Here is a 27207-nt window from a genome sequence, read left to right as displayed (position 1 = left end):
ATGGCGGTCCGTCGTGAGCTCCGTGGCAGCCCGTCGTGAGCTCTGTGACAGTCTGTCGTGGGCTCTATGACAGTCCGTCATGAGCTCCGTGACAGTCCGTCGCGAGCTCTGTGGCAGTCCGTCGTGGGCTCTATGGCAGTCCGTCATGAACTCCGTGGCAGTCCGTCATGAGCTCTGTGACAGTCTGTCGTGAGCTCTGTGGCAGTCCGTCGTGAGCTCCTGCGTGAGACCTTGAGATGGGCGGCGCCAACGCTCCTGCCGTCGACACGCGCTGGTGTTCGTTACAGCATCAGCCTAGCACCGCGGCCGGTCGGCGAGGTCGGCCGCCGAAACGGCGTCCAAAAGCGCACGGCCGGCTGCGAGCATCAGGCTGTCGCCCCGGGCGGGCGTGGCGTGCGCGTGCTGACGGCATGACGCCTGCGTGCCCCAGGGCTGCGCTGGTTAGGGGGTCAGGAGTAGTGCTGGCGTATGGCGGCTTGCTTGCGGTGCGCTGACCGAGTGTGTCCCGTTTATAGGAGAAGCACGTGCAGCTGAAGGTGAAGGCCAACGGCACTCACGCGTCCGAGGATCCATTCGGTCGCCATGGCAACGATGATGTCAAGGAGATTGCCAAGAGGTTCGAGGAGAAATACGTGAGTCGGCCAGCGATGCTTGTTTTTTCAGCATACTCCCACACTTGGCGTTTCCTTGACCGCAATCGGCTTGGGCACCACAAGAGCAATAAGTGTGGCCATTGCTGCACTTTCCTGCGGCTCGACGGCAGGTTTACCGTCATTCGTACGTGTAGTTGCATGTTAGGCTGCCGGGCCATACAGGCACAGCTTCGTCAGCGGGCTTTTCCGTGCAGTTGGCCTGCTGCCATCCTGGTGTGCACTCAGCCGAGCGCTCCTGGCCGTCTTACCTGACCTTACCTTACCTGACCTGGCCTGACCCGACCCGTACGGCCGCAGGGCACGGGCGCCGGCATGCGGCGGAAGAAGCACAAGGATGTGGCGGAGCTGGGCGTGGGCTACGACGAGACGGATCCGTTCATCGACAACTCGGACGTGGTACGTGGGGCGTGACGTGACGCCGTGTGGCGCGACGTGACGCCGGGCGGCGCGAGGCACGGCCGCCGCCCTGTGCTGGACGACGTGCGACGCCGGTCGGAGGGTGCGTCAGGGGCGTGACCGAGACCGCCCGCTCGCTCCGCGGTGGCGAATGCCCGCCGAGAACTGATAGCAATGGGTAGCGCTGTTTTGACTTGTCAAGTTCATATGCGAGCTATGCTATTGCTATTTTGAGCTGTATTTTTGTTCTGTATCCGCTATCCCGCGCCGGTGCACTATGGTGTATCTGTATTCGTGTTTTCCTTGCTATTTTTTCCCGATACGTGTCCGATTTCAAGGTAGCCCGGCGTGTGCGTAGCTGTTGGACGTCACCGTTGGAAGGCCTGATGTCGAAAGTGCGCTCCCCACCGACCCTCCCCTGTTTTCGCTGCTGCCCTGTCATTAGTTCATGTGGCACTGAACACCAGCCCGTCGCAGCCCTGCTGTGATGTGGGTCGGCTTTGTTGTACCCGGCGTTATCCGCGCTCGTTGCGGCCTCGTCAGGATCCCTTCCTGGCCTCGTTTCCGCCTCAGTGTCGGTCTCGTCCAGTCTCGTCACGTCCGGGTCTCGGCCCCAGTCTCAGTCTTTTCTCAGCTCTTAGCGTTCTCCGTCGAGAACTTTTTCCAGCTCTGGTCTCGGTCCCTGTCTTGGTCCCCTTTGGGTCTCTGTCTTCGTCCCAGTCCCGTTCCCTGGTCCCGGTTTCTCCCTGTCTCGGTTTCTGGCATGGTTTCGGTGCCGGTCCCTACCCCGGTCTCAGTCCCGGCCTCGGTCTCCGTCGAGAACACGATCTTGATCTCGGTTTCAGTCTCTGCCCGAGACCGAGACATGTACCCGGTCCGGGTACATGTCTCGGTCTCGGTCCCAGAGACCGAGACTGAGACCGAAACAGATACCCTGACCGGGCGTAGATACCCTGATATCGGTCTCTGTCTCGATCTCGTGGGTCGGCGGCGTGCTGAATCAGGGCGCGGTCCGTTTCAGTACGATGAGGACCTGCCGGCCAACAAGCGGCCGGCCCGCGGCGGCTTCTACATTAACGCCGGCACGCTGCAGCTGGAGCTGATCGAGGGCGCCGCGCCCGACCGGCCGCCCGCCGCCAGACGGAAACGGGTGAGTTTCGGGGCTAGGGTGGGCTACACCGGGCTGGAGTGCCGCTCTTCGCGGGGGAGCGGGAGGGCGGCGTAAGCTGATTTGGGTGACGTGTTCTTGGTCTGTTTTAAACGTGACAGCCGCTGCTGACTTGCTACTGATTTCAACCGTTTGTGGCGTGGTGAAGCGCGACAGCCGTGGATGAGCGTGACTAGCTCCCGGACGTGGGCTGGCCGCGTGATGCTGGTCGGGTGTTATCCCGCCCTGTCGGACGCAGTTTGACCGCTGCGAGCTGGTGATCAGCGTGGATGGCTGACCGGTGACGTCATTCGTCTGTAACATCGCCAGGTGCGTCGGCTGAGCTCGGACGCCGACGATGACGTCACGACCGGCGACGACCAGGAGCCGGGCGGCAAGCGGCCGCGCAAGCGGCTGGGACGGCCGCCCAAGAAGGACGGCACGCTGCTGCAGAAGAAGAAGCGGCGCGCCATCGACGGCCTGCTCAAGAAGAAGACCAGCCTCACCGTCAAGGAGATGATCGAGCAGAAGAAGGCGCAGAACCGGCTGCAGAGGAGCAGCCCGTCGCCTCCGCCCGACTCGCCAATCGCGCCCGCCGGTACGGCAGTGGCCCGGCGTCCGAGCCCCGACCGTCGGATGAGCCCGGGCCGGCATCGCTTATTGCCGCACACGGCGGCGCCCTCTGTGACCGGGTGTTGATGTTGGGAGGGGGGATGGGTGTCGGATTGGTCCCGACGGCACATGGTGGGGCCTACAGTCTCGAGGGACATTTATGGCGGCGACCACGTCTGTCGCGGCTGATGACGACACGGTCACCTGTGTGTTGCGCCGCGCCGGCGCCGCCGTCTCGCCGGGCGGACTAGCGGCCGCCGCCTGTCGCCGCTCGCCGCCCCGCTCCGCCACTCCGCTGACCGTCGCCCTGACCCATGTCCGGTGTGCCGGCAGCGGTGACCGACGCGGCCGCTGGCGGCGACGCGCCCGTGCAGGCCAACGGCCACGACTCGATGGACGAGACGATCGCCACCGTGGTGGCGGCGGCGGCACGCCAGGCCGCCACGCCGCCGCCGCCGCCGCCGGCCGCCCCTGCTGCTGGGAACGCGTCGTCCTCGTCCGCCGGTGAGCAGGGCACGGGAGCAGCACGATCACGGTCGGGACGGGTGTGGAGCCCCCCGCAGAGTGTGGAGTGGGTTCGGTCGTCTGTCCAGGCGTGGGCCATCTGTTACGTGCCTCCACGCATGTGTTGTGTTTTATATGTGCTTGGCAGTCGTCACTGGCGAGTGTTGCTGCACCTGGGAAGCCAGGTGTATGGATTTGTGTTTTTGGAGGCTGGGGAAACAGCTGCGACAGCCGGTATTTCGTTACGTACGGCGTAGTGGAGCCGGTTCGCTGATGCAGCAAAAAATCTGCTCGTCCTCTGTCACAGCGGCGAAACGTGTGAAGCGATTCACACCGCCGGTGTGTTCTCTGCTGGCTGTTCCACCCACGCCATTTTCCGCCATCGTCCACTGAACGTTGCGGCCGAACGTCGTTCTCGCTGCGTCTCTACAGCCGACAACTCGTCAAGCGGCGGCGAGAGCAGCAGCAGCGATGACAGCAGCGACGACGGCAGCAGCTCCAGCTCGGAGGGGGAGGGCGGCGGCGAGGAGACGGAGACGGAGCGGGCGCGCCGGCCGTCCGAGGACGATCTGCCGCAGCTGTCGGCCGAGCTGGCCGAACTGGTCGCCGCCATCAAGGCGGCCGCCGTCGAGTCGAACGGCGGCAAGCAGAAGTTCTTCACGCCCGAGGTCAACAAGATGCTGCTTAAGTACGCACGGCGGCTGGGGATGGCGGGACGTCGTGCTGGTGTTAGCGTCGCTCAGGGGGTGAAGTCGCCCTACTACGGTCTACGTAACGTTTGCCCCGTGCCCATTAAATGGACACTCCTGCGTCATCGCAGCTCTGATAACATGTATTTTAACACGAGGTCGCTATCGGTCACAATAATCACATTCGTGGCTCAAAGAAGAGCACTTGTTTTCCGTGAGACATAGACCGGATCTCCACCCTTCGACCTACGCACACTGGGCCGGCCGCGCACTCGTACCGCGTGTGATCCCCCCCTCCCCCCTCCTTCCGCCCCCAGTATCGAGCTGCGCAGTCAGCAGGAGCTGCTGCGTAACGACCGGCAGGCGGTGTACCTGCACCTGGCCGCCCGACTGCCCTGCGGCGCTCAGACGCTCACCAAGCGTGCCAAGCAGCTGGTGCTCAACGAGGAGAAGCACGTGATCCGACGTCCGCTCAACCGGTGCGTGAGGCTGCCGACGCCGCGGCGAGGCCGCCCGGTCGCCGCGGCCGTCGGTCGGCGTGCCGCTCGGACGGGGCCCGTGCTGCCTGTTCGGGGCGGCCGGCGCTCGTGCCGGGCACTGGTCGGTGGTGGCGGCTGGCAGTCGCGCGATCTGGCGGACGAGGTCTGCGTGTGCTATGTGGTGCGTATGTGCTGACTCCTTTGTTCTGCTGTTATTTGTCGTGTGTGTGTATGTGTGCGTGTGCGCGTGTGCGTGTCCGTGTGTTTGTTGACCGGCCTTGTTAATTGTGACTGCAGGTTGAAGGAGGCCATTGATGCAACGATGCCGACGCTTCAGGAGCGCTACGCAGAGGAGTGCAAGAAAATCATGGAGGCCAAGTACGTAACCTGGCGCCGTCGCGGCTGCGCTGAGTTCCGTACCCGTGTGGTCGTGATGACGAGCGGCTTATCGTTCCCATTCGCCGTGGCTCAACACCTGCTGTTGTAGCTTCGTTTGCGTCTGTTTGGACGAGCGTCAGAGCACTTCAGGGGGCGTCCTTTGTGGCGGCGCCGCTGGGGATTGTCGCAGGACGCCGACGCCGCTCGACTGTGTCCCAGTGAACGGTATGCTCACGCTCGCCGTTCTCCACCACAGCCCCAACTGTTACTGGGAGCTGTATTACCAGTTTTGGTAAGAGCGCCGCCACCTGACCTGTTGTGCGCGCGCAGCTTTGGGCCCGGGTTGCGGGCCGGGCCGTGCTGGCGCGCCTTGGCCGGCCGGGCCGGTAGCCTTGGCCGGCGGTTGCGGTGTCGCTGTCTGTCCCTGTCTGGACTCCTCTTTCTCCGCCTCTGTCGGTGCGGGCCGGTGGCTGCAGTGGTGACTGGTGGGGATGTGGACACTAACGGAGCCGGCGGCGGCGGCGGCGCTGCCGGCGGAGGTCGCGCTCTTCCACCCCACCGCCGTCGCCGCCGCCGCTGGTCGAGGCGGGCATGGCTGGTGAAGAGAGAGAGAGAGAGGGAGTGCCGCTCTGGGATGGGAAGGCGCGTTGTTGGGACACGCTGATAAAGTTGCGCTGATTCAGATGTAGCGCACTGATTACAGTCTGGCGGTGGATGTGAAATTGTAAATAGCACGATATGCTTGGTGACTTAGTTTACTCAGTGAATGGTCTTGAACGGGTTGGACTTACAGGCGAGCTCTACTTGCAATGAAATTGAACAATTCATCATTTCTTTTGGCACTGGGCGTCAAAGACCCATGCAAATGGCTCGCCCTTTCGGACGGAATTATTTTCATGCTGTCCGCGTTATATTGTGGCAGCTCTTTGTCGTGTGAATATGTGTGAAATACCTCACATTTAGCTCGCCTGGATTCAACCGGTTTTCCCAGCGTATTGTGAACGGACAGGCGCCAGCCTCAGTCATTACAACTTCGACAATGTCTTTTGCTGGTCTAAATCGTCACTCGATGTTGTCGAGCGGCGCGTCGTAACGTGGCGGCCGCGGCGTGCCGAGTCCTTGCGAGCGCTGCGCAGTGTGTGACCGCGGCGCCACCGGTGTCGTCAGGGACCTGCCCATGCCCGATTCCAAGAAGGCGGAGCAGCCGGCCAAGGACGATGCCAAGCCGCCCAGACTGCCGCGCAAGCGATTCCGTTGGAGTGAGGCCACCAGGTACTGTGGGGACGGCCGCGTGTTGAGCCGCGCGCCTCAGGCTGTCCGCTGGCGCCGGCTGTCGGCGCGCTGTGAGAGCGGTGGATGCCGCGGCCCAGCACTCTGTCCGTGGCGGGCCGAAGCGGGCCGCCCGGCACCGACTCTGGCTTATCCTCGCATAGAGCGGACCGGGGGGGGGGGAGAGGGGAAGGGGGAGGGCATCGCTCGCGTAGTCTCCTGCGGACGGGCCCTGGAACACGGGTTAGGCAAACGTGACGCGGACCGTGGAGAAACATTTTAACGACTCGGATATCGGCCCTGCCAGAAAAGCTTTGAGTTACATCCTTTTTAAGCGGGGTCACGGTTTTGGTTCCCAAGAGCAGTTTTACTCAACAAATAACTGATTAATAAAATCTGGCAACTTGTAAATTGACTTCAAATTTTTGCGCTCTAGCCCGTGATGTAACAGTGCAGCTTGAAACACTGGAAATTGCGAGCACCGTTGTTAATACTATCGATGCTGTAGGCAGATAGACTGGTCAGACGGCTGTTGAAGCCGTTGGCGCTCATTTTGGCACTTAATGTTGTCGCGTCTGAACACCATGATTGGCCATGTAGCGCCTGATGATCAGCGTCGATGCATGTCGTTCAGGTCCGTTTGAAGTCCATCAATGCTGCACCCACCAACAAAGTCCTGCGCAACCCATTGTGTGTCAGGTGTCACGCATTGTGTCAGCAGGCCTTGAAGGCATACTCAGCGAGCCGAGGCTGGTGTGTGCTGGGTAGCGCGCGTTGAACGGATCCGTGTCCGCGTTGTCCTGTGTTCCGCTCTATGTCGATGTTGATGCACGTATGCCGTGTAAAGCTGGGCACAGGCTGACATTACCGCGCCGGTGATTGTGATTGCACTGGCGCGCCTCCTGCCGTGGATTGTGCGGACCCGGCGCCGGTCGGCCAGATGGCGGGGTGGGATGCAGTGACGACGACGCTGGGGGTGGCGCCGAGCGCTGACCCGCCTCTGTCGCCAGCACCCGGCTGCGGCGCGTGGTCGAGGTGCGCGCCCACTCGTTCAAGATGCTGAAGAAACGCCAGGGCTCGGCCGAGGAGTTCCTCAAGACCTTCCTGCAGACGGACGTGCTGCCGCTCTGGGAGAACGGCTGGATGACGGCCAAGGAGCTGATGAAGCACGCCCTGCCCGTCTTCCAGGAGGAGATCAAGTGAGTTGACTGGCATGCGGGCTCGGCTCGACTCGGCTCGGCATCGCCTCAGGAACTCGTGCCTTCCGCGCGTACCGCCCTGTCGCTTCGGTGGTCTCTTAATGCATGCGCATACTTGCAGCGATGACGAATAAAGGTGCTCGATCTCGTGCGACGTGGTTGCATGCGATATGGCCGGTGAGGAGGGCCGGCGAGACGGTGGAGGATGGCTGTGGTCGGTGGCTGGACCACCGCATCCTGGTCGTGCGGAGCGGTGACTGGATGATCGTCGGTGAGCGTCGGTGTCGGCGACGCACGCCGCGAGCGGGCAGATGGACTCGCATCCAACACGCGGCTGTCGCGTGAGCTTCCACCGTCAGGTAGCTGACATTGCTGGCTCTCGGCCTGGCCGCCGGGCGCGTATGCCAGCGGGAGATGCGATAACGGATGGTGTTTGGGCGACAGTTGCCGTGACAGAGCGTGGGTGAGCCAGCGGTCGGCGCGTGGTCAGGTGAGTACCGGGGACCGCCGCCGCGGGAGACCCACTCGTGATGGCCGCATGATGCTCGGCCGGCGTACCCGGCTTGACGGCCCGCTGTGCGGCCGGCGGGCCGCCCCCGGCCGTGCATGACTCGGCCGCGCTCCGCTGCTGCACTGGTTCCCGGCGCCGGCAAAACTCGCCCGGTCCCAGCACTCGCCGCTGATGGTTTGCCGCCCGCCGACCACGGAGATGACTCGACAGTGCGGAGTGGGGATCGCAGGTCCTTGCGCTGGCCGGGTGAGCCGCAGTGCCGACTCTAGTGAACGATGTGAGCATGTGGTGCCCTCTCCCCCCCCCCCCCCCGCCGTCACAGCGCCACGTCTACCCCGACTGTCGAGGGCGGTTGTCGGACGCCGTGGCCTGTCGTAAATGAAACAGCTCGGGAATGTCAGCTGTTTCACCCGCTTAACAGTATTCGCTCGTTTCTCTGTGACAAAGTGGTCGTGGCAGTTTCGTGCTGGCCATATGGTTGCCGTTGGCGGGATTGCCTGCGGCGGCGAGGGAGGCAGCGTCCAATGACAGCGGCCCTTCACGGTTACGTAGTTCTGCGGTGGAGCGTACGCGAAATGACGGAGATATGGAAGGGTAAAACGCTTGTCATATGTACCGAGTAGCGATAAATTATCGACGCAATGAATGAAATTGTAGATACGTTTCACATAGAATAGTAGGGTGGGAAGTCGGTTGGCAAGACTGGAAGCGTGATCGGAATAAAATGCAGCATTGCCCGAACAAAGGGTGCGCATTGACTAGTTTGGCCCGAAGAGCAGGTCATGTATTACCCCCCCCCCCCCCAGTCTTGACATAGGCCAGGTCAGGCAGACGACCATGTCGTGTCGTCATCGTCCTCCCCTCCCCCCGCACCTCCACCCGCCCCACGAACCAGCGGAGGCGAGTGCACGCTTGACCGGCTTCATGCGCTTCATGCAGATGCGGTGTGCCATCCGCACGCGCACACAGGCAGACAGCACGGCGCCAGGCGACTGAACAGCTGGAAAGTCACGTGGTCGTGCGAGGCCTATCGCAACGTGGCCGAGTCGCGGGTGCGGTTCTCGTCTGTTTAGGCGGGATGGGAGCGTTGCGTGCCGCCTTATGCAGCCGCAAGGCACATTTTAGACCGAATACCGCCAGACACGGCACTCTTAATGAAAAGGACGTGATCACTTGAAGCGAAGTTTTTTTCGTCCTGTTTGAATACGTTTGGTGGTTTTGCCGACATTGCTCGTTACGTACTCTGGGATGCAGAGGCGTCATGCCCCATACCATAGCATGTTTTGCATAATCTCAATTTCCTGGAAAGGTGTACTGGATCTAGACCGATCCAAAGCTGTCTTTTCAGCTTTTTCTTCTCTAAGATATTGATGTATGCAGAGGCGTCATGCCCCATACCATGGCATGTTTTGCATAATCTCAATTTCCTGGAAAGGTGTACTGGATCTAGACCGATCCAAAGCTGTCTTTTCAGCTTTTTCTTCTCTAAGATATTGATGTTTTTTCGGCCACGTCGCCCGGTGTTAACGTCGGACCACAGTGCTTAAGTCTTTCCTAAAACCTGCAAGAATTATGCCGTTTATTGGCCGAAAGAACGCACGCCGCACAAATCGCCAAGGCTTGACATCATTGGCTCGTGTGTCAGCGGGCCGCGGAGCCCATACTGAGTCAGACGGCGGCGGTCAGGTGAGAAGGCAGAGGGCGCGGTCGTCTCTTCCTTACATCGCCGCGAGCGGAGCTGACTGGAGAATCGAATGCGCTGTACTGCGGAGAGCGTCTGGCGGCGCCGGCTCAGATCTGTGGAAGCTGGCGCCGAGTAGCTGGCTGTCGTGGCTGTGTCTCGATGGCCCGGCTTCCGTTATCACCTAAACTGCGCTAACCGCATAAGAGCGCTGGCTTGCTACCCCGATGGCGCCGCTGCGAGGAGTGACCGCAGGCGCTGGTGCCCCGCTGAGAGCGCGGCTCTGTGATTTTGATGCGTCGCGAAAGCCTTCACGTTTGAGCCTGCGGAAATGTGCCGCTGGTTGATAGGCAGTGTTCGTGCTTTCTTCCTGTGAAACTTTGACCCGCGGTCACTCAACAACGTTTGGAATTGATTGACATTCACTAACTGGGTTTGCAGCCTCGCACATTAGAGGACCCGGCTTTCAGGGTTTACGGGACTCGAACATCCGACCTCCGCGTTCAGAATCGGACGCATTACCCCCAGACCAACCCTCCCACCACTGCCCTGTCCGTCGTCTGTACCAGGCATTCCTCGCCGCTGCTGTGTTCCGGCTCCGGTTCGGGCTCCGGCCCGCGGGCCTCACCAGGCCGCCCTGCTCTGCCACGCGCGGAGACTGCCTGCGGCTTGGCTCGGTCACGTGATCAGGCGGCACGCCTCCCCGCCGCAGGTCATCTGTGATCGGTCGTCAGCTCCCTGCGCTGTGTGCGACGGCCGCGACTCAGTGCTGCGGCATACTGGTGTTTGGTGTAAAGTGGCGGTGGGCGCTTACCAAACTCTCCTTACATGCTATGCCGAAATCCGCTTCCATGAACTTTATGTAAAACGAAATGCATCACAAAAATACACAAAATGCATAGCAATACATAAACGAAATATATGTACAGCCAGACTGGTATTAAAATAAACCTGAGATGTGATTGTTTGCACGTGAAAATGAGCAGTGATGAAATGAAGAGGAAATTGCCGCGGCTTGGGTGACGGCATTTCGTTTGATGATCATTATATGGCCCTGGATGTGGATGCCACGCACGGCCCGGTCGTCTGTCGTCATAGTGTTACTCAGCATTGGTGGCGGGTTTCGCCATGGGATTGCGATACTCTTGACTGTCGGCGAGGGCTTTGGTACATGTCACTTTATACGCATTGATCACAGCGGCGATAGTGATTTGGTTGGCACCATGCCACACTTTATACGCATTGATCACTGCGGCGATAGTGATTTGGTTGACACCGTGTCACACTTAATACGCATTGATCACTGCGGCGATAGTGATTTGGTTGGCACCGTGTCACTTATACTGCACCACGTACGCACCGTCTATCACATGAATTTGTCATCCTGCTTGTCTGTTTCATCTTTCACTACGCTATTATTTTTACCCGCTAGCTGAAATAGACGACTTTTTCACTTCAAAGTATTACACCGACTACACTTTACTCTGATTGGTTGCAGGCAACTAGGTCTTATGGATTTACGATGCGTTTACACGGGTGCGATGAACGTTTCAGCTTGGCATTTACATTTGACTTCGCTGCAACGCGTGTTTCACGGCCGTGTTGTATTCTTACATTGGGGTCTTATTTTAAAAGAACTTGTTTTGAACTACGCATGTAGCCCCACACAGTGAACTGCACATTTTGTCTCAGTTGTCCAGACTCGCCTCAGCCAGTGTGCGTTTTGGTTTGCACCTCATCGATGTTATGAATTTAAGACAGTGATGATAGACAGCTGCCCCGGAAATCCAGTTACCAACAAGTAGTCCAGTAGAAAAGTAGTCCTGAAGTTTTTGGAAATTTGTCCCAACAGGAAGTTGTCTTGTTGTCAAGGCCAGTATCTGCGATATATAATCAGACATATGGTCTGGTATTCAAAGCGGGCCCAAGTAGACGTGCCTTTTGCGTGCTCCATTGCAGCTGGGCGGGATGCTGGTTAACCTGGCGTCCTCTGGAATTAGGCATTTAAGTGTCCTTACCGTCGCTCCTGTCTTGTCTCGGAGATGTTCGTCAAAGGAAGGAAGTATTGTTCACTGTTCAGCTAGCTTCGTCCTGGGGAGCGGTGAAGGCTTCATTTACCGATTGATCCCGTACTATTGCGTCACGTTTGAGTCAAGCGGCAACAGCCGGATGGGACGGCAGGCAATCCCACCACGAGCTCACCACCGGCGGAGAGGCCATGGCGCCAGGAACACCTGCATGTCGAGTAAGCTGCTGGGGTTTGAGGACTCCGCCTGTGGCCACGGCTCCGGCCGACCGCGCAGCGCGGTCTCTTTTGAGACCACCGCTGAGGGCCTGCTGAGTGGGCGTGCTGCTGGGGCAAATCTGTCTGGCGCTGTGCCATCGCCCGCCCTGCCGGTCGGGGGACGTGTGCCGATGCCATGAGCGCGTGCCGCCGGTCAGCGACGCTGCACCGTCCGTCCGAGCGGCGCCAGTTTTTGCTAGCTGAGGATGCCTCGCTGCGGGCGGCGGGCGGCCGTCCTACCGCGGGGACCCCGCCCCGTCCATGCCGCAGCTCGCTGACGCCGCCTGGTCCGCCGCAGGAAGAAGACGCGGCCGCAGCTGAAGCCGGCCACGCCGCCGAGGAAGGCGGCGCGCTCCGGCGGCGAAGTGACCGCCAGCGGCGCGGCCAAGGTGCGCACGGGCTCGCCGCGGCCGGCGGCGGCGGCCAGCCCGCGCGCGCGCGCCGCCAGCCCCGCGCAGCCGGCGGCGGACCGCAGCGCCGCCGCCGCCTCCGCCGCTGCCGCCGCCGCCTCCGCCCCTGCTGACGCCACCGTCTCTGCCGCCGCCGCCGCTGCCGCCGCTGCGGCTGTCGCGGCCGTCGCGGCCGGTCAGGAGACGACGCCGGCGGCGGGCGGTGAGGCGCCGCGACCGCCGCCGCCTGTCCACCAGCTGTGGAAGTCATTCACGCCTAACACATCGGTCGAGGTGATGGTGTTGCGGCTCCACCAGCAGATCAAGGACATCCGCAGCCACCTGGCGCGCAAGATGGCCGAGTCCGGCGGCCAGAGCAGCCCTGAGATCGCCAGGTACTGCCAGCGGCCAGCGGTGGCAGAACCATGGGGGTCAGCGTTTTGTAGAACATTACAACAGTCATTGTTTTGTAGAAATCCCATTGTCAATTAGTCATTGTTTTGTAAAATAGTCAGCGCGGCGGTGCCTGGGTGTGCCCGGCGAGGGTGTCCTCTTGCTCGTATCCTGAGTCACTTTTTCGCCTGAGGGTACCAGGACGCATTGTGTCACACACGCGTACACCATTCGTGGTTGTGGTGTAAGGGTTATGGACGCCCACATCGGGTGCTGAAAAGAACGTATGTGTTCAGGTAGACTTGGCGGCACAGGTTGAATGCTGCTGCTGACTCATACTCGTGCTGGCCGGTGACTGCGCTTGATTGACCGATGTTTGATGGTTGGTCTCGCCGGTAGGTACCAGGACGAGCTGCGCCGACTGCAGATGGCGTTTGACGACGCGTCCAAGCTGCAGACCAAGAGAGACAAAAAGAAGCGCGGACCAAAACCAGGTGTCTCGGCCGCCAAGGCCGCCGGCGTCAGCGCCGCGCCGCGCAAGCCGGACGACGGCCGGCCCAAGCCGCCGCCGTCCGGCGCCAGGTCCCCGCAGAAGCAGCCGGCTGGGGAGTCGGCCGCGGCGCCGGCCCGGCCTGACCCGGAGCGGGCGCCGGCGTCGGCCGAGCCTCCCGCCTCGCGGCGTCGGCCCAGTCCAGCACGGCCGGCCGTCAACGGCGACGCCGCCGAGACGGCCGGCGGCGCGGCGCGGACGAAGGGCGAGGGGACGACCGGCGCCGCGCCGCGTGCCAAGGGCGAGTGCGCCGCCGGTGACGCTGGAGTGCCGGCCGGCGGTGAGCCGCGAGTGAAGGTCGAGCGAGCGAGCGGTGAGCGGCTGGCCGGCGCCGCCGCCTCACCGCCGCGGCGATCTGAGGCGGCGGCGCCGGCTGCCTCCTCGGCGTCCGCTGTGCCGCCCGTGGTGGCCGCCGTCGTGGCTGGCGCGCCTGCCGTCACCTCCGCCTTCCAGCTGGAGCTGGAGAAACTGCGCGAGGGCATGAGCAACTCGGCGCAGCGGATGCAGGAGCAACGGCAGCAGCAGCAGCAGGACGCGGCGGCGGCGGCGATGGCTGCTGAGCGCTCCCCGCAGCGGCGCGCCAGCTTGTGCGGCCCGGCCGGCGCCGCGCTGCCCTCGCCAGAGCTGCTGCGCAGCGCGGAGCCCGACCGCCAGCAGCGGGCGCCGCCGGCCGCCGACAAACACCACAGCCCCAAGAAGATCCACCTGTATGGCCGCTCGCAGAGCCAGCCAACGGCGGAGGCGGCCGCGGCCGAAGCGGCGGAGACGGCGGCGGCGGCCGCGGCGGCTGCGGCGGCAGACGAGGCACCGGCCGCCAGCACTGAGCGAAAGCGCTTCCGCGAGATCAACGAGGCCGAGGTGAACGACGCGGTAGCGTCCATCATGGGCGGCGGCGACGTGGCGGCTGACTTCTCGCTCTGCGTTAGCCCGGAGCCGGCGGCTGGCCGGCGCCGCGCCAGCTCCGAGTCGCGCCCGCTGTCGACGCCGACAGCGGCCGACCTTTCGGTGCACCGGCCGAGCGCCGAAAGTCCCGGCGATGGCCGGCGGCCGAGCTGCGACGGCGCGGCAGCAGACGGCCCGCAGCAGGCGCCAGACGGCAGTGCTGCTGCAAGGCTGGCCGCAGCGGACGGCAGACTGTACGGCGAGGGCGGTGCTCGGTTTTCGAGCGCGGAGAGCGGAGGTGGAGGCCGACTTCCGAGCTTGGACAGCGTGGAAGGCGTTCGACAGCCCAGTGTGGACAGTGTCTTTAGTGGGCAGCAGCCTCGGGCGGAGAGTGTGTCGGGCGGCCGGCAGCCCAGCGTGGACAGCGCGGCAAGCTTCTTTGCGCCCAGCTCAGACAGCGTAGCGGATGCGCGCCGGCCCAGTGCGGACGGTTGGGCGGAAGCCCGACAGTCCGCTTATCAGAGTCCGGCGGACTCCAGCCGACACGCAACGGATAGTGTGGCGGAGATGCGTCAACCAAGGACACAAGGTTTCGCTGACTCTCGACAGCCCAGCTCGCAAGGTTTCGCCGACTCTCGAAAGCCCAGCTCGCAGGGTTTTGCCGACTCTCGAAAGCCCAGCTCGCAGGGTTTCTCAGACGTCCGTCAGCCCGGCTCGCAGGGTTTTGGCGACTCCCGACAGCTCAGCTCACAGGGTTTTTCCGACTCCCGACAGCCCAGCTCGCAGGGTTTCGCCGACTCTCGTCAACCCAGCTCACAGGGTGTCTCAGACGTCCGCCAGGCTGTGTCCCAGAGCTTCCCCGATGTCCGCCATCCGGCCGCTTCGAGCATCGTCGATGGCCGCCGCCCTTCGCTAGACGCCCCGACCGACGCGCGCCGACCTGGACCGAACAGCGCGGCCGATGGCCGTGCTCCCAACACCGCCTCCGAGGGCTGGCCGGACGCGCGCGGCGGCGGTGGCCGGCCGGGCACCGACGCCGTGTCCAGCCGTCGCCTGCCGGCCACCGACGGACGGCGGCCGCGCCCCGAGCCGCCTGTCGAGCCGGCAGCGCGGCCGGCTGACCAAGGCTTGGACCTGTCGGCTGCCACAGTCAAGCGCAATTCGCGCTCGGACGAGGAGGCGGCGCGGCCGGGCGCGCCCGACCAGTTCGGCGAGGAGCTCGACTGGGTGATGCGCGAACTTATGAGCTTCAACAACCAGCGCAAGGACACCTCGCCCAGCGCCGAGTCGCGAGCGGCGCGCGAGCCCTCCACGCCGCCGGCGCGCAACAGCATCCTGCAGATGGCGGCGCGTCAGGCGGACATCTTCTCGCCGGAGACGCCGGCGTCGGTCGGCTCGCCGTACAGTGCATCGCGCTCGCCGTTCTCGCCAGATGCGCCGCCGCCGCCGCCGCCGCCGCCGCCGCCGCAACCACCGCAACCACCGCAACCGCCGCAGCCACCGCAGCCGCCGCCGTCGCCGGCACGTTCGACCGCCGCCAGCCTGCAGAGTGCGTTCACGCCGTCTCGGTCGGCCGTGATGGCCGCGTTTGAGGCGGGCGGGCCGCCGTCGTTGCCCAAGCCCCAGTCGCGGCCCGCCTACGACCAGGACCCGTTCGGGGCGGCCAGGACGGGCTGCGGTTCACTGCCGGCACGCTCGCTCGCCACGAGCTGGTCGACGGCGCGGCCGGAGCACCATGCGCATCAGGCGCGCGCCGCGGGCCGCGTGGAGCCGGGCTCTCCGCATGCGGAGGGCCTGATGGCGCATTTCACGGCGCGCGCCGAGCCGCAGACGTCGCCGATGATGCCATCGTCGCCGGCGTCGCCGCAAGCTCGCCAGGCTCGGTTCGGGCACGGAGACGTGAGGGAGTCCCCGCTTGGGGCGCGCGGCGGCGCCTTTGTGTCGCACGCCGCCACCCGCCAGGATCCCCACCTGACCCACTCCGTGTCCCGACAGGATTCCCATCCAACCCACTCCCCCTCCCGGCAGGACCCGCACTTGACCCACGCGACGTCCCGCCACGACCCGCACTCGGCCCACGGAGTGACTCGCTCGCACCTGCCAATGGGCGGCTCTCGTTCGGACATGCCGTCGCCGCACGCGGTGCCGCGCCACGACCCGCAGCCGGGCCGGCCCTCGTCTCTGCACGACCCGCACCTCGGCCTGGCGACCTCCCGCCACGAGCAGCTCTTCACGCACCCCGTGTCCCGACCAAGCCCGCTGCCGCGCGCCGGCGCCCGCCACGAGGCGGCGCCAGGCTCGGGCCGGCCGGACGGCCACGCCGGTCAGGCGCTGTACCTGTCCGAGCCGGGCCCGATGGGACACCTGGCGGCGCGCGCGCCATCGGCCGCGCCCGGCTCGCCGCTGTCCGGCGCGCCGAAGCTGGACCCGGTGAGCGCGGCCCTGTCGGCGGCGGGCGCGGAGCTGGGCGGCCGGCCGGCGCCACGCCGTCTCGGGCCCACGGAGCGGGCAGGAGCGGGCGTCCAGCGCGCACCCTCCTACTACACCACGGACGGTGAGTGGAGGCGGGCTGCGGGACGCCGAGGATACGAAGCGCTCGGCGACACCGCCGGATTGGTGCCTGCCGCTCCCTGGCCCACAGGGCAGTGCATGTACCGGCAGGTGGTTTGTCGCGCTAAATGATATAGCTGTTACCTTCGAATTAAATATGACGGGTGGGAGCTTTGTTCTAGTCTGTAGAGTCGCGAGCTGCGTCTCATATTTGATCCGGCCGGAGATCACGAAGACACGCGGCCTGCTACCGCGTGTCTTCGTCGCCGTGTGCTCATCCTCCGGTCTGGGCTGTAACAGCCCCCCCCCCCCCCCCCCCCCCCCCCCCCCCCCCCCCGCCCCGTACGTTTCCGCGCGCCGTCCTGCACCGGTGGCCGAGGTCTGACTAGCTCCACTGCTCCCCGGCAGCGCTGCCACGGCGGACGTTGGCGCAGGAGGGCGGCGGCCGCCAGCCGCCCGCCTCGTCGCCGTCGCAGGCGGCGGCGCTGGCGGCGCAGCGCGACTGCGGCGCCCTCTTCTCGCCGTACCACCAGCCGCAGGCGCCGGCGTTCCGGCCGCCGGCGCCCCACCCCGAGCTGGGCTCGTGTCAGGTGGGCGAGGCGACGGGCGGCGCTTGCCGCCGTCAGGTGCCGCAGCGCCCGCTGCTTTGTGTCGGCAGACGGCTCCTGCGGAGGCGGCGCCTGACTGCTGTGGGACCCGCTGTCGATGAATCGTCCAGCGCGCTTGAGCCGGCGTCGTGGGAGTGGCTGTACCGCCTGCTTCAGTCGGAGGAGCAGTGAGAGGCCTTATAACGGACGTCGCTTGGTGGGCTACCCCCCTCCCCCCCCCCTCGTGTGGCGGCCTCGCCCCTGACCGGGTCGGCCAGACGGCGAGTCGTTCCGTTGCGCCGCTGACCGGGCGTGCCTGTGCTGACAGTCGCGGTCGACGGCCGGTCTGTACGCGCCGCAGTTCATGGACCACCTCGGCTTCCACGACTCGTCCAGCCAGCTCAGCCAGGGTAGGTCGCAGGTTGTAGGAGCCGCGCCGCCGGTCCGAGCGCTGCGCCACCCCCTTGTTGCCACGAGACCCCCCCCCCCCCCCCTCTCCTCCCCCGCCGGGGGCTGCGAGGCCCGCTGTAAAGGCTGCGTGACGATGTCCAGAAAGGGATATCTTGTTTCTGCGTTTTGAGCCATTTCTACATTCTAAGCTATGATGTTGAAGACAGGCGACCTTCATTGTACCACGGTACAGATATTGAACACACAAGGATACATCAGGTATATTGAATGTCAGTGGGATGGAGCACAATAACCAAGAATGCCGAAAAAGCCAGAAGATCAAGAGTTTTCTCCCTCGCATCAGTCCTGTTTCTGCCGTGCTGGGAGCCGAGCGTGCCAGTCGCGTAGTTCGGTAAACGCTTGACCGTCTCGTCGCCGTTGACAGTAAGCGCTGGGTAGTTTGTGTCTTCATGACGTCATAATGCGTAGCGGTGGACCCGTGACTCTGCGTAAGGTATTTACGACCTCCCAATGACAGACCGGGTATACTCGCTTTTCTAGCATGTTTCTAACATGGACATTCAGCTCATGTCTGGCTGGGATCCAAGTTCTTGCTAAACACGGTGTGCAGCGAAGACCGCGAGTTCACCCCCCAATTGAAGCTGTTCCGGTCCAACGACGATTTTGTCGGCGATTGACCGTGTCGCGCAGTGTCATGACACGGTCGCCTGCGGTTCATCCCGTCTGTGCTGCCAGTCGGCCGGCCAGTTCGGTGGCATGGGCGCTGTTTCTGCGACTCGGGCGGAGGTGTTGGCCGCGGCCGATCACAGTGCCGGACGCTCCTCCATCTAAAGGCATCGACAGCATTGCTTTTGATATTGCTCGTTCCCGAATAGCACCCCGAGATATACGTATTCAGCAGGACGTGCAGGGCACATCGGGGGACCGGATATGCTAGATAACTTGCGATAGGTCGCACGTCACGGTGCGAAAGCACGGCGCCAAGCGTGAAGACAAATCTCCCAGCACAAGCGCCAATAGCGACCAAATCGACTAACGTTCGCATGACTGCGTGGCTAACGAACCCATCTCCCACCAAAACATAAACAGGCTGATGTAAGTAAGAAAACACTTCAAGCTGGGATGTTGCGTGGGCAATGACTGCTTTTTCACGTCTGTTTCTCCTTTCCTTCAGGACCTGGAGTTGCATTATTTTTGTTGATAAAGCTGAATAGTGACTGGTTCTTTGCGTTGGGATCACACTGGACATGGCTGTTTCTCTGCCCGATTCCAGATGAGGCCCGCAGACGCCATCGACAACAGCAGCAGCAACATCAACAGCAGCGCCAGCATCAGCAGCAGCAACCGTATCCGTTTTAAGGACACGCCCGGGCCCGTCCTGTGAATATGTCCGCCAAGTGTATATAGATACATCATTGGCTTGTATTATGGGCCCGATGACTGAGAGCAAGCTCGGTAGACTGTGCCACCACTGCAGCTGCGTTGCGGCATCTATACAACCATTTCTATGAGACAATATATGTTATTTTGTTGCAGAAACTGGTTATTCACTCAACTGGGTTGGCATGTGACTTTGGTGGAGTAGACGTGTTGATCAGTGGCGCGTCGCACGCTGGGGCGCGCCGTCTCAGAATAGACGTGGCGGTGCGTAAGACTGGCGAGCCGCCCCGCCGTCTCAGAGTAGACGTGGTGGTGCGTAAGACTGGCGAGCCGCCCGGCCGTCTCAGAGTAGACGTGGCGGTGCGTAAGACTGGCGAGCCGCCCCGCCGTCTCAGAGTAGACGTGGCGGTGCGTAAGACTGGCGAGCCGCCCCGCCGTCTCAGAGTAGACGTGGCGGTGCGTAAGACTGGCGAGCCGCCCCGCCGTCTCAGAGTAGACGTGGCGGTGCGTAAGACTGGCGAGCCGCCCCGCCGTCTCAGAGTAGACGTGGCGGCTCGTAATACTGGCGAGACGATCAGTGGCGCGTCGCACGCTGGGGCGTGCCGTCTCAGATTACATTCGTCTTGGCCTTGATCGCTGCATGCCTAGCAGAATTGCGGGATTTGAATGGTGTTATTATGACGTCATGTATGCCTGGGTGACCTGGAATAGTCCTTCCCCCCCCCCCCCGAAATAGTCTGCACGTTTTTGCGGACGTGTATTTAAAAAAAAAAATAGAGGGTTTTAGGGCTTGAGAACACCAGGGCTGTGAACTGCACCGAATGATCTTCGAAATGGTTATTTCAGTTCAAAATCCCATATAAATGTGGAGCATGCCCTTGAAGCTTCATCTATCAAGGAGGCGGCAGTGGAACATCCCCGTTTCTCTTCAAGCTGTCTCCTGACTTGAAGTGCACCGTAGCCCTTTTTGTTCGTTATGTGTGACAGCGTAGATGAGATGCAGGCTTCGGTAAGTTCAGAGATGAAACCGACAATAGATTAGCGGCATCTACCGATGGGAACCACAGAGCTGACGGTCCCTTCTCGGCCACACATTTCGAACACGTACATCGTGTAACAACCGACAGTCGATGTAGTGGTACACCGATTGTTGAATGCGTCCTCATTTGATACTGAAATCAGGACGCCGAAAGGGCCAAACTCTCCTGCATCACCTGTCACATAGCTTCTTGGTGAGAGCTCATCCGTCAATGTAGATTGCATCATTGTGAAAGTGTCTGCTCCCAAATCACAACGAGGTTTGGCTCAACCCAAGCAATGCGGCGAAACATTGAAATATACTGCCTGCGCTCACACCATGACTTCATTTGATCAGCGCAAAACTAAGGCTGAGCTCGTAATAAATAGAACAACTCCCAAAAGTCTCTTGGGGTGTCAAAAACAGATACCAAAGACAGAGCTGACAGGAACCTGCCGTTGGCACCGACTTGCGCTTTACGACGCTATGTTTGTTTATCGTTGTACCAATCAGTGCTAGTCTGTGCTTGCGTGGTATTTTTGAATTATATGGGGTTGATTTGCATCTTTCTCAAGCACTGATGGCGTACTTGAGTGGAAGACATTTAGTAAGTAACGCAGGTGGGCACGAGTAGCCGCAGTATTCGAGGCGGCCTAATGACATTAGTTACTTAAATATGCAGGGGCCCTAGACGCTAACAAGCTCTGGCAGTAAGACCAAGCGCTTCTGACCGCAAACGTGCGGCATTTGATGTCCGTGTTGGAGATATATCGCCATAAAGCCTTGCTCGGCACTCAACGCTGGTTGCCTTCTTGTAGTCAGCAGCCCTTTCCTGGCTCCGTTCGATAGCAATGTGTTGGCGTTGCACAGCCAGCAGCGATAACAAACCCCGCTCACGCCGTCTCAGCTGTGTCGCAACGGCAGAAGCGGAAGCGGGTTGGGTAATTGAGAAGTTTGATTTGGCATGATAATTGGAGGTAGTTCAGCCATTTCCACCCACCTTGCAGCCTCCGCCCCCCCCCCCCCCCCCCCCCGTCCCCCGCGCCTTCACAACTGCTTAACTATAGCCCCGATTCCCTAAGTTATGTTTGACGTATGTGTCATGCAGCGTACGTTATTTTTTGGAAATCGTACGTTCCGTCATTATATGAATGGTTCCATCCGATGGCGCTGGTGCTAATGGCTCAATCATTTGCTCATAAAAGGCTGCACTTGTGCGCACTGTGAACCCCACCGAACAAACGTCAACGGAACGTTATGAAGCTACCGGGAGAATATGACAACACCCCAAACACTTGTACGATAGAGCACCAGCTTGTCTTTGAAATGTTACGTCGATGGCGAGCCGCATGCCTCGAAAGAAGGTGACCTGGCATTGTTAAGAAAAAACCCACTTCTTACGCATCTTAACAACTATCTTAGTGGTGTGTGTGTGCGCGTGCGTGCGTGCGTGCGTGCGTGCGTGCGTGCGTGCGTGCGTGCGTGCGCGTGTGTGTGTGTGTGTTTGTGTGTGTATGTGTGTGTGTGTGTGTGTGTGTGTGTGTGTGTGTGTGTGTGTGCGTGTGTATCCGGCTTTAATGGCGAGACGCGCCACGCAGACGGCTGCACCGATCGCGGGTGGCATTTGTATTCGCCGCGCGTGCAACCTTTGTGATGTTTCACAGCACTACTCCACGCCGCTCCGACGTCGGTGACGACCGTAGCACACGCGATGAGGGAGCGCGTTCACGGGTTTCGTAAAGATAAGACCTAACGTGGATGGAGAGAAGAGCAAGGGAAGATCTGGGGATTGAAAACATGTCGCGACAGCTCGAACTGCAATGAACTGAATACCCCCGTTTTCGGCCGCCCACTATTTGCGTTAGACATACAAAATAGCTACGACACTGAGGTTGTACATTCCACGAATCTTCTAAATGGCAATACTTAACACGTTGTAATGCATCCTCGCGGCCATGACGGGTAGTGCATCAACCTGAAGCGCTCTGTAAACACCACGGCCCAGGACTACTACGCGTTTCACATAAGGTATCGACCAGTGCACTTTTACGTCATACCCCTGTTACAGGCTCTTCCGATAATTTTTGGAAACTTTTCACCGCAGTCTATGCTGTGGCCGTAGCGGAATTGCCGGCACTGAACGTGTTGTTAAAAGAGCTATCTACCACTGCAATGGTCCAGGGATCCACATTATGACGGTCCTGTGCGGCGTTTGTCAGTCACTGCTCCAGTTGTGCCTGTTTCGTGCTCGTAACCATGGTGACCAGAGTGTGCCGTGTTCAAGAGGAGTAGCCTGGTGCCTGTACCTGCCGGTTTGCCGCCGGATGAGAACCATCGGGATGTCCTATCCCTTAGAGCTCTCGTAATCCGGACTTACTTCATATGGCGGCTCTCGCTGCGTGAGGCTGCCCGCTGCCGGAGTCGCTGGAACCGAGTACCTGTGCCACGCTTGCCTCCTCCGCGCGAGAAACACGTGATTCTTGCCGTCGATGCTACCGGTGGCTGTGCCCGGTGGCTTTGTTCCGCTGAGCAGCGCGCCGGGCCGTTGCGTTGACGCATCCGTGCCGACACGTCAGACAAGCTGACTCCGCCTGATAAGACTATGATTGGGCTGGCCCGCCACGTTGTTCTTGTAGTGTCATGATAGGAATTATCACGACGCTAAAATGCAACTGACTGTAAGCGATCTTTTGTTGGTGGTCCCAGCGAATTAGCGTCATCTGAAAATGACGTTTTTTTGCTGCTTTTCGTGCAAGTCCGTAGTTCTGTTACATTTTCCACTCGTCGGCTTGTAAGTGCAGTTGAACAAACGTTGGCGTTCAATGTACAGCATTGCGATGAAATAAAATCAACACATGAAGACATCAATGCCAAGCAATCAAGTAAATACCAGAATGAGCGGATGTGTTGCTGGCCACTTCACTTTTTACCTCATGTCCAGTTGCATACAAGGTCATACGATCCGTGTGCTAACGGTACGTCTCAACAGGAGCGAAGACCGATACGGATTCACCGGTTCGCGCTACATTTTGGTGAGAAAAGTTTGATATCTCGCAACCCTAGAACGTCGGCTATATTTAACGAAATAGGGTTGTTAAGTTCACCTCTCCCTTTTACCCCGCTCCAGGTTAGAACATTGCACGCAATGCTGGCACCTGTTGTCAGCGGTGCAATTTTGGAAAACCATTTCTGATTGGGGCAGAAAAAATGCAACTCAAAACTATCCAGAGACGCACGAAATCTTATTGATTCTTTGGGATTTCACCCATTTTTCTCCCGAAATCGGGGAAGTGAAGGGACTCCTCCCTGTTGGAGGTGGAAGGACTCCCAGCCATATAAGCCTCATGCCCGTTGGGATGATGAATAGGAAATTAGGTTTACTCCTGCCTGATGCGCTACGTAGGATACATTTGACACTATGGTGAGCTAGGGATGGATGATGTTTTGCTGATGAGGTTGGTAATGCAGAGCTGTTTCGTCGGCGGAGATAGGCTTTTAGCTGACCTGCAAGTTAAGTACATCAGCATTTCATGCAAAACTGCCTTATGTTATGTACATGGACATTGACCTGAATCTAAAAGAGACAGTTGCGTATACTCGGGCTTCCTTTTAAGCAAAGAATCTCAACAGCCTCAAACTGAAAAGAGAAAGCTAGATTACTCGTGCATGGGGCATGGTAGCAGTCAGAAGCCACAGCGTGTGAACATATTAATGTCATTGTTATTTAGATGCAACCTTGGACAGTTAAGCCATCGAGGAATATCTAAATAGTGCCAACTCAAACAGCCTTGGGAAAATTAGCCAGCTGGCGCTGGGTAGCCAGCCGCGTCTAGAAGAACCATGTAAATCTGGCCGGCGCGCGGCGCGCGGGAAATGCGGCGGCTCTTCCGCTACGTGCGCCCCATTAGCACCGACAGGTGTACTGTGATGCCACGGTGACATGCATTGGTGAAGGGTGTACCATTCTTTATTTATCCCAGCTTTCTCAGAGTGGAGAGTATCGGTACGTAGGGTACATGCAGACACCGCATGTTTGGGCAAACTCGTAGCACTTTCTGCTGGGATATGGCTGGGGTCGGCGCGGCCCCCACACACAGGAAGTCCTCTGTTACCACACAAATGCAAAATTGCATGCTAACACATAAATTATGTTCCAGAAAGAACGTTGGGAAAATGTAGATCAATTAATGGCAGCATGTAATGTACTCGACCCTGAGGTAGCATTATGTAGACACTCCAAAATAGACAGGCTTTTGTTTGCAGGCAAGGTTGTACTCCGACCGCTACAAATTTTTGCACTCCGCTACCAGTAAAAAATCAAATCTCCCACTGTGTTATTGAACGTACATGTCGGAAAACACAAGGCCAATGAAATGCATCGCTTTCATAGTGGTGAACAGGGAGCGCAATGAAATTTCTCCTGCAGTGACGGCTATTTCAAATCGAAGTTCTGAGCTATTCAGGATTTCAAGAAAGCTGGTATTACTGATCAAATAATAGGCGTGTGCTCCGCAAACAAGTGAGAAGTACAGAAAGTGGTATGCTCCCTTTAATCAGCACATGACTGCAGCAGAGGACGTGAAACCCCCAATGGGCTCTGAGGTTTGCCGCAACTGGCTCACTAAGCGGAAACCTGTATATCCGAATTTTATGTTCTCAGTGAATATCTACTTCCGAGTCAAAGCGTGACATGGTGGAACTTGTCATGCCTTGTCATGTCATCGGTTTGTTTCTGTTGTGCTGTGAGTTAAGGGCAAGTTTCAGATTCAGTACAATTTTGAACTTGGCTTGGTATTCCGTTTTGCATCGTTCCATATCCAGACTTTCTCTTGTTTAGGGGAGGCGGTATCACTTGCCGGAAGCTTTCCCAACAGCAGCAAACACAAATCATAAGGAGGGATGAGAGTTAGATAGAGGGGACAGAGGGAGGGGATGGTCGGTGTAGGGATGAGTGGGGGAAAGAGGAATGCGTGCAGAACCGCTGGGCCAGAACCGAGCACGGACACGGTGCGCTGGCGAACCGGTGTGGGACCGGCAGCGCTACCCCCAGCCCCTACGCCACAAGGCTCACGAGACCAGGCCATGTGACTTCACATCCGATTAGCTGGCCATCGGCGATGGCTGGGTGAAGGTCAGCTGTTGGCAGGCTTCCGAACGTCTGACAACGTCCACTGACATCATCTGCGTACTTTTGGCCACTTTTAATCGTCTTTGGGAGAGAGGCGAGTCTTTAGCTGTTCGACAAAGGGCTGTTTCGGTGCCGCTTTTAAAACCAGGGAAGAGCTGCATGGATCCCCTTCACTACAAACCCATTTATCTTATATTCATCATGCTCTCTTATGGTGAGGCCAAGGGTGCAGCCAAAGACTTGGTGAGATGGCGGGGGCACAGGATCCTAATCGTGAAAGCCTTATGAGATAACCGGAAATCCGGAAGGCTCCTCAAAACACAGGATGGGACCTAGTTGCTTTCGAGGGGTACGATTTTCTTCGTTGAATTTTTTAAGTTGCTCAGGTGAGACAGAAGCCAGAAGCTGATGGAAGATGCCATTCTGTTCGTATATTGTAATAAATAAACTAGAGGAAGAAGATGCTAAATGGGTGCATGAAATCAGCCTTTAGCCATTTTATAGTCATTCTATCATTGTTAAGTGGACTCTTTCTTAACGGATAGAACTCTGAGTCTTAGTCTGAGTCTGAGATAGAACTCTAGAGTCTTTGCCAGATATCTTTTCGCCGGCTTATACAAGAGATATTGAGGACCTTATGAACATAGACTGAGGATCGAATGGGTTTAAACGTATGCATTGAGATGGACAAACCATGTTTGCCTAGGAATGCCAAAAACCAAGCTACACCAGTTCTTACAGGGCAAGGCGAATGTGCTGACAGTATGTTTCTTCCCACTGAAAGGAAAAGTCCTTCGAGCAAAGGATGAGCTTAGCATCAGATTAGCTATGGTCAAGACTGTCAGAGAGGCACTAAAGGTCCAAAGAGTAGCCCCAGTGAGTGCCCAGACTGTCATTGTCCGTGATTTAGCGTCAGGCGTTGGAGCGGAGTAGCAGTCTCTTGATTTCAAAAGTTTCGATGAGTTAGAGTAAGACTGAGTTACTGGCGCACCAAGTCGACTTCCATGTGCACACGAACCATCGTGTCGTTACGTGTTGTGTTTGTTCACAAAGCGCTCGTTTTCTGCCGCCTGTGTGGAGAGCCGCGTGTTTTCTGCCGCCTGTGTGGAGAGACGCGTGTTTTCTGCCGCCTGTGTGGAGAGACGCGTGTTTTCTGCCGCCTGTGTGGAGAGCCGCGTGTTTTCTGCCGCCTGTGTGGAGAGCGCATGTTTTCTGCCGCCTGTGTGGAGAGCCGCGTGTTTTCTGCCGCCTGTGTGAGAGCGCGTGTTTTCTGCCGCCTGTGTGGAGAGACGCGTGTTTTCTGCCGCCTGTGTGGAGAGCCGCCTGTGTGGAGAGCCGCCTGTGTGGAGAGCCGCCTGTGTGGAGAGCCGCATGTGTGGAGAGCCGCCTGTGTGGAGAGCCGCCTGTGTGGAGAGCCGCCTGGTGGAGAGCCGCCTGTGTGGAGAGCCGCCTGTGTGGAGAGCCGCCTGTGTGGAGAGCCGCCTGTGTGGAGAGCCGCCCTGTGTGGAGAGCCGCCTGTGTGGAGAGCCGCCTGTGTGGAGAGCCGCGTGTTTCTGCCGCCTGTGTGGAGAGACGCGTTGTTTTCTGCCGCCTGTGGGAGAGCCGCGTGTGGGAGAGCCGTCTGTGTGGAGAGACGCGTGTTTTCTGCCGCCTGTGTGGAGAGCGCCGCCTGTGTGGAGAGCCGCCTGTGTGGAGAGCGCTGTGTGGAGAGCCGCCTGTGTGGAGAGCCGCCTGTGTGGAGAGCCGCCTGTGTGGAGAGCGCCTGTGTGGAGAGCCGCCTGTGGAGAGCCGCCTGTGTGGAGAGCCGCCTGTGTGGAGAGCCGCCTGTGTGGAGAGCCGCCTGTGTGGAGAGCCGCGTGTTTTCAGCCGCCTGTGTGGAGAGGCCGCGTGTTTCTGCCGCCTGTGTGGAGAACGCGTTTTTCTGCCGCCTGTGTGAGAGACGCGTGTTTTCTGCCGCCTGTGTGGAGAGCCGCGTGTTTTCTGCCGCCTGTGTGGAGAGACGCGTGTTTTCTGCCGCCTGTGTGTGGAGAGCCGCTGTGTGCCGCCTGTGTGGAGAGCCGGTGTTTTCTGCCGCCTGTGGGAGAGACGCGTGTTTTCTGCCGCCTGTGTGGAGAGAC

General features: G+C 59.9%; 2 protein-coding genes and 1 long non-coding RNA gene across 3 annotated transcripts; all 3 read left to right on the top strand.

The window, feature by feature from the left end:
- yem (yemanuclein) lies at positions 1–7330 on the top strand. The gene is made up of 11 exons (XM_037215458.1): positions 1–6; positions 516–632; positions 951–1049; positions 2071–2127; positions 2527–2790; positions 3183–3236; positions 3891–4000; positions 4319–4480; positions 4778–4858; positions 6026–6130; positions 7138–7330. The coding sequence occupies exons 1-11, from the start codon at positions 1–3 to the stop codon at positions 7328–7330; spliced, it is 1248 nt and encodes a 415-aa protein (XP_037071353.1).
- Positions 7331–12383: 5053 nt separating this feature from the next.
- On the top strand, positions 12384–16698 carry LOC119092496 (proline-rich protein 36). The gene is made up of 7 exons (XM_037215457.1): positions 12384–12586; positions 12984–13209; positions 13588–13721; positions 13953–14161; positions 15167–15305; positions 15558–16270; positions 16658–16698. The coding sequence occupies exons 1-7, from the start codon at positions 12489–12491 to the stop codon at positions 16696–16698; spliced, it is 1560 nt and encodes a 519-aa protein (XP_037071352.1). The 5' UTR covers positions 12384–12488.
- A 365-nt stretch (positions 16699–17063) lies between these two features.
- LOC119092061 (uncharacterized) lies at positions 17064–19097 on the top strand. The gene is made up of 3 exons (XR_005093493.1): positions 17064–17156; positions 17482–17563; positions 18838–19097. It is a non-coding gene; the product is annotated as an uncharacterized LOC119092061 (long non-coding RNA).
- The last annotated feature ends 8110 nt before the right edge of the window (positions 19098–27207 follow it).

Source organism: Pollicipes pollicipes, unplaced genomic scaffold, assembly GCF_011947565.3.
Source record: "Pollicipes pollicipes isolate AB1234 unplaced genomic scaffold, Ppol_2.1 Scaffold_3447;HRSCAF=4054_pilon_pilon_pilon, whole genome shotgun sequence".
NCBI lineage: Eukaryota > Metazoa > Arthropoda > Thecostraca > Pollicipedomorpha > Pollicipedidae > Pollicipes > Pollicipes pollicipes.
The sequence above is the reverse complement of the archived record's forward strand: the minus strand, read 5'-3'. Positions and strand labels throughout refer to the sequence as shown.

Coding starts and splice junctions, on each gene's coding strand:
- yem (XM_037215458.1), top strand. Junction 2,128..2,526: donor GCGGCGGCTTCTACATTAAC/GCCGGCACGCTG, acceptor TAACATCGCCAG/GTGCGTCGGCTGAGCTCGGA. Junction 6,131..7,137: donor CGTTGGAGTGAGGCCACCAG/GTACTGTGGGGA, acceptor CTCTGTCGCCAG/CACCCGGCTGCGGCGCGTGG.
- LOC119092496 (XM_037215457.1), top strand. CDS start 12,489: ATGGTGTTGCGGCTCCACCAGCAGATCAAGGACATCCGCAGCCACCTG. Junction 13,210..13,587: donor GGGAGTCGGCCGCGGCGCCG/GCCCGGCCTGAC, acceptor TCCGCCTTCCAG/CTGGAGCTGGAGAAACTGCG. Junction 13,722..13,952: donor CCGCAGCGGCGCGCCAGCTT/GTGCGGCCCGGC, acceptor ACCGGCCGCCAG/CACTGAGCGAAAGCGCTTCC.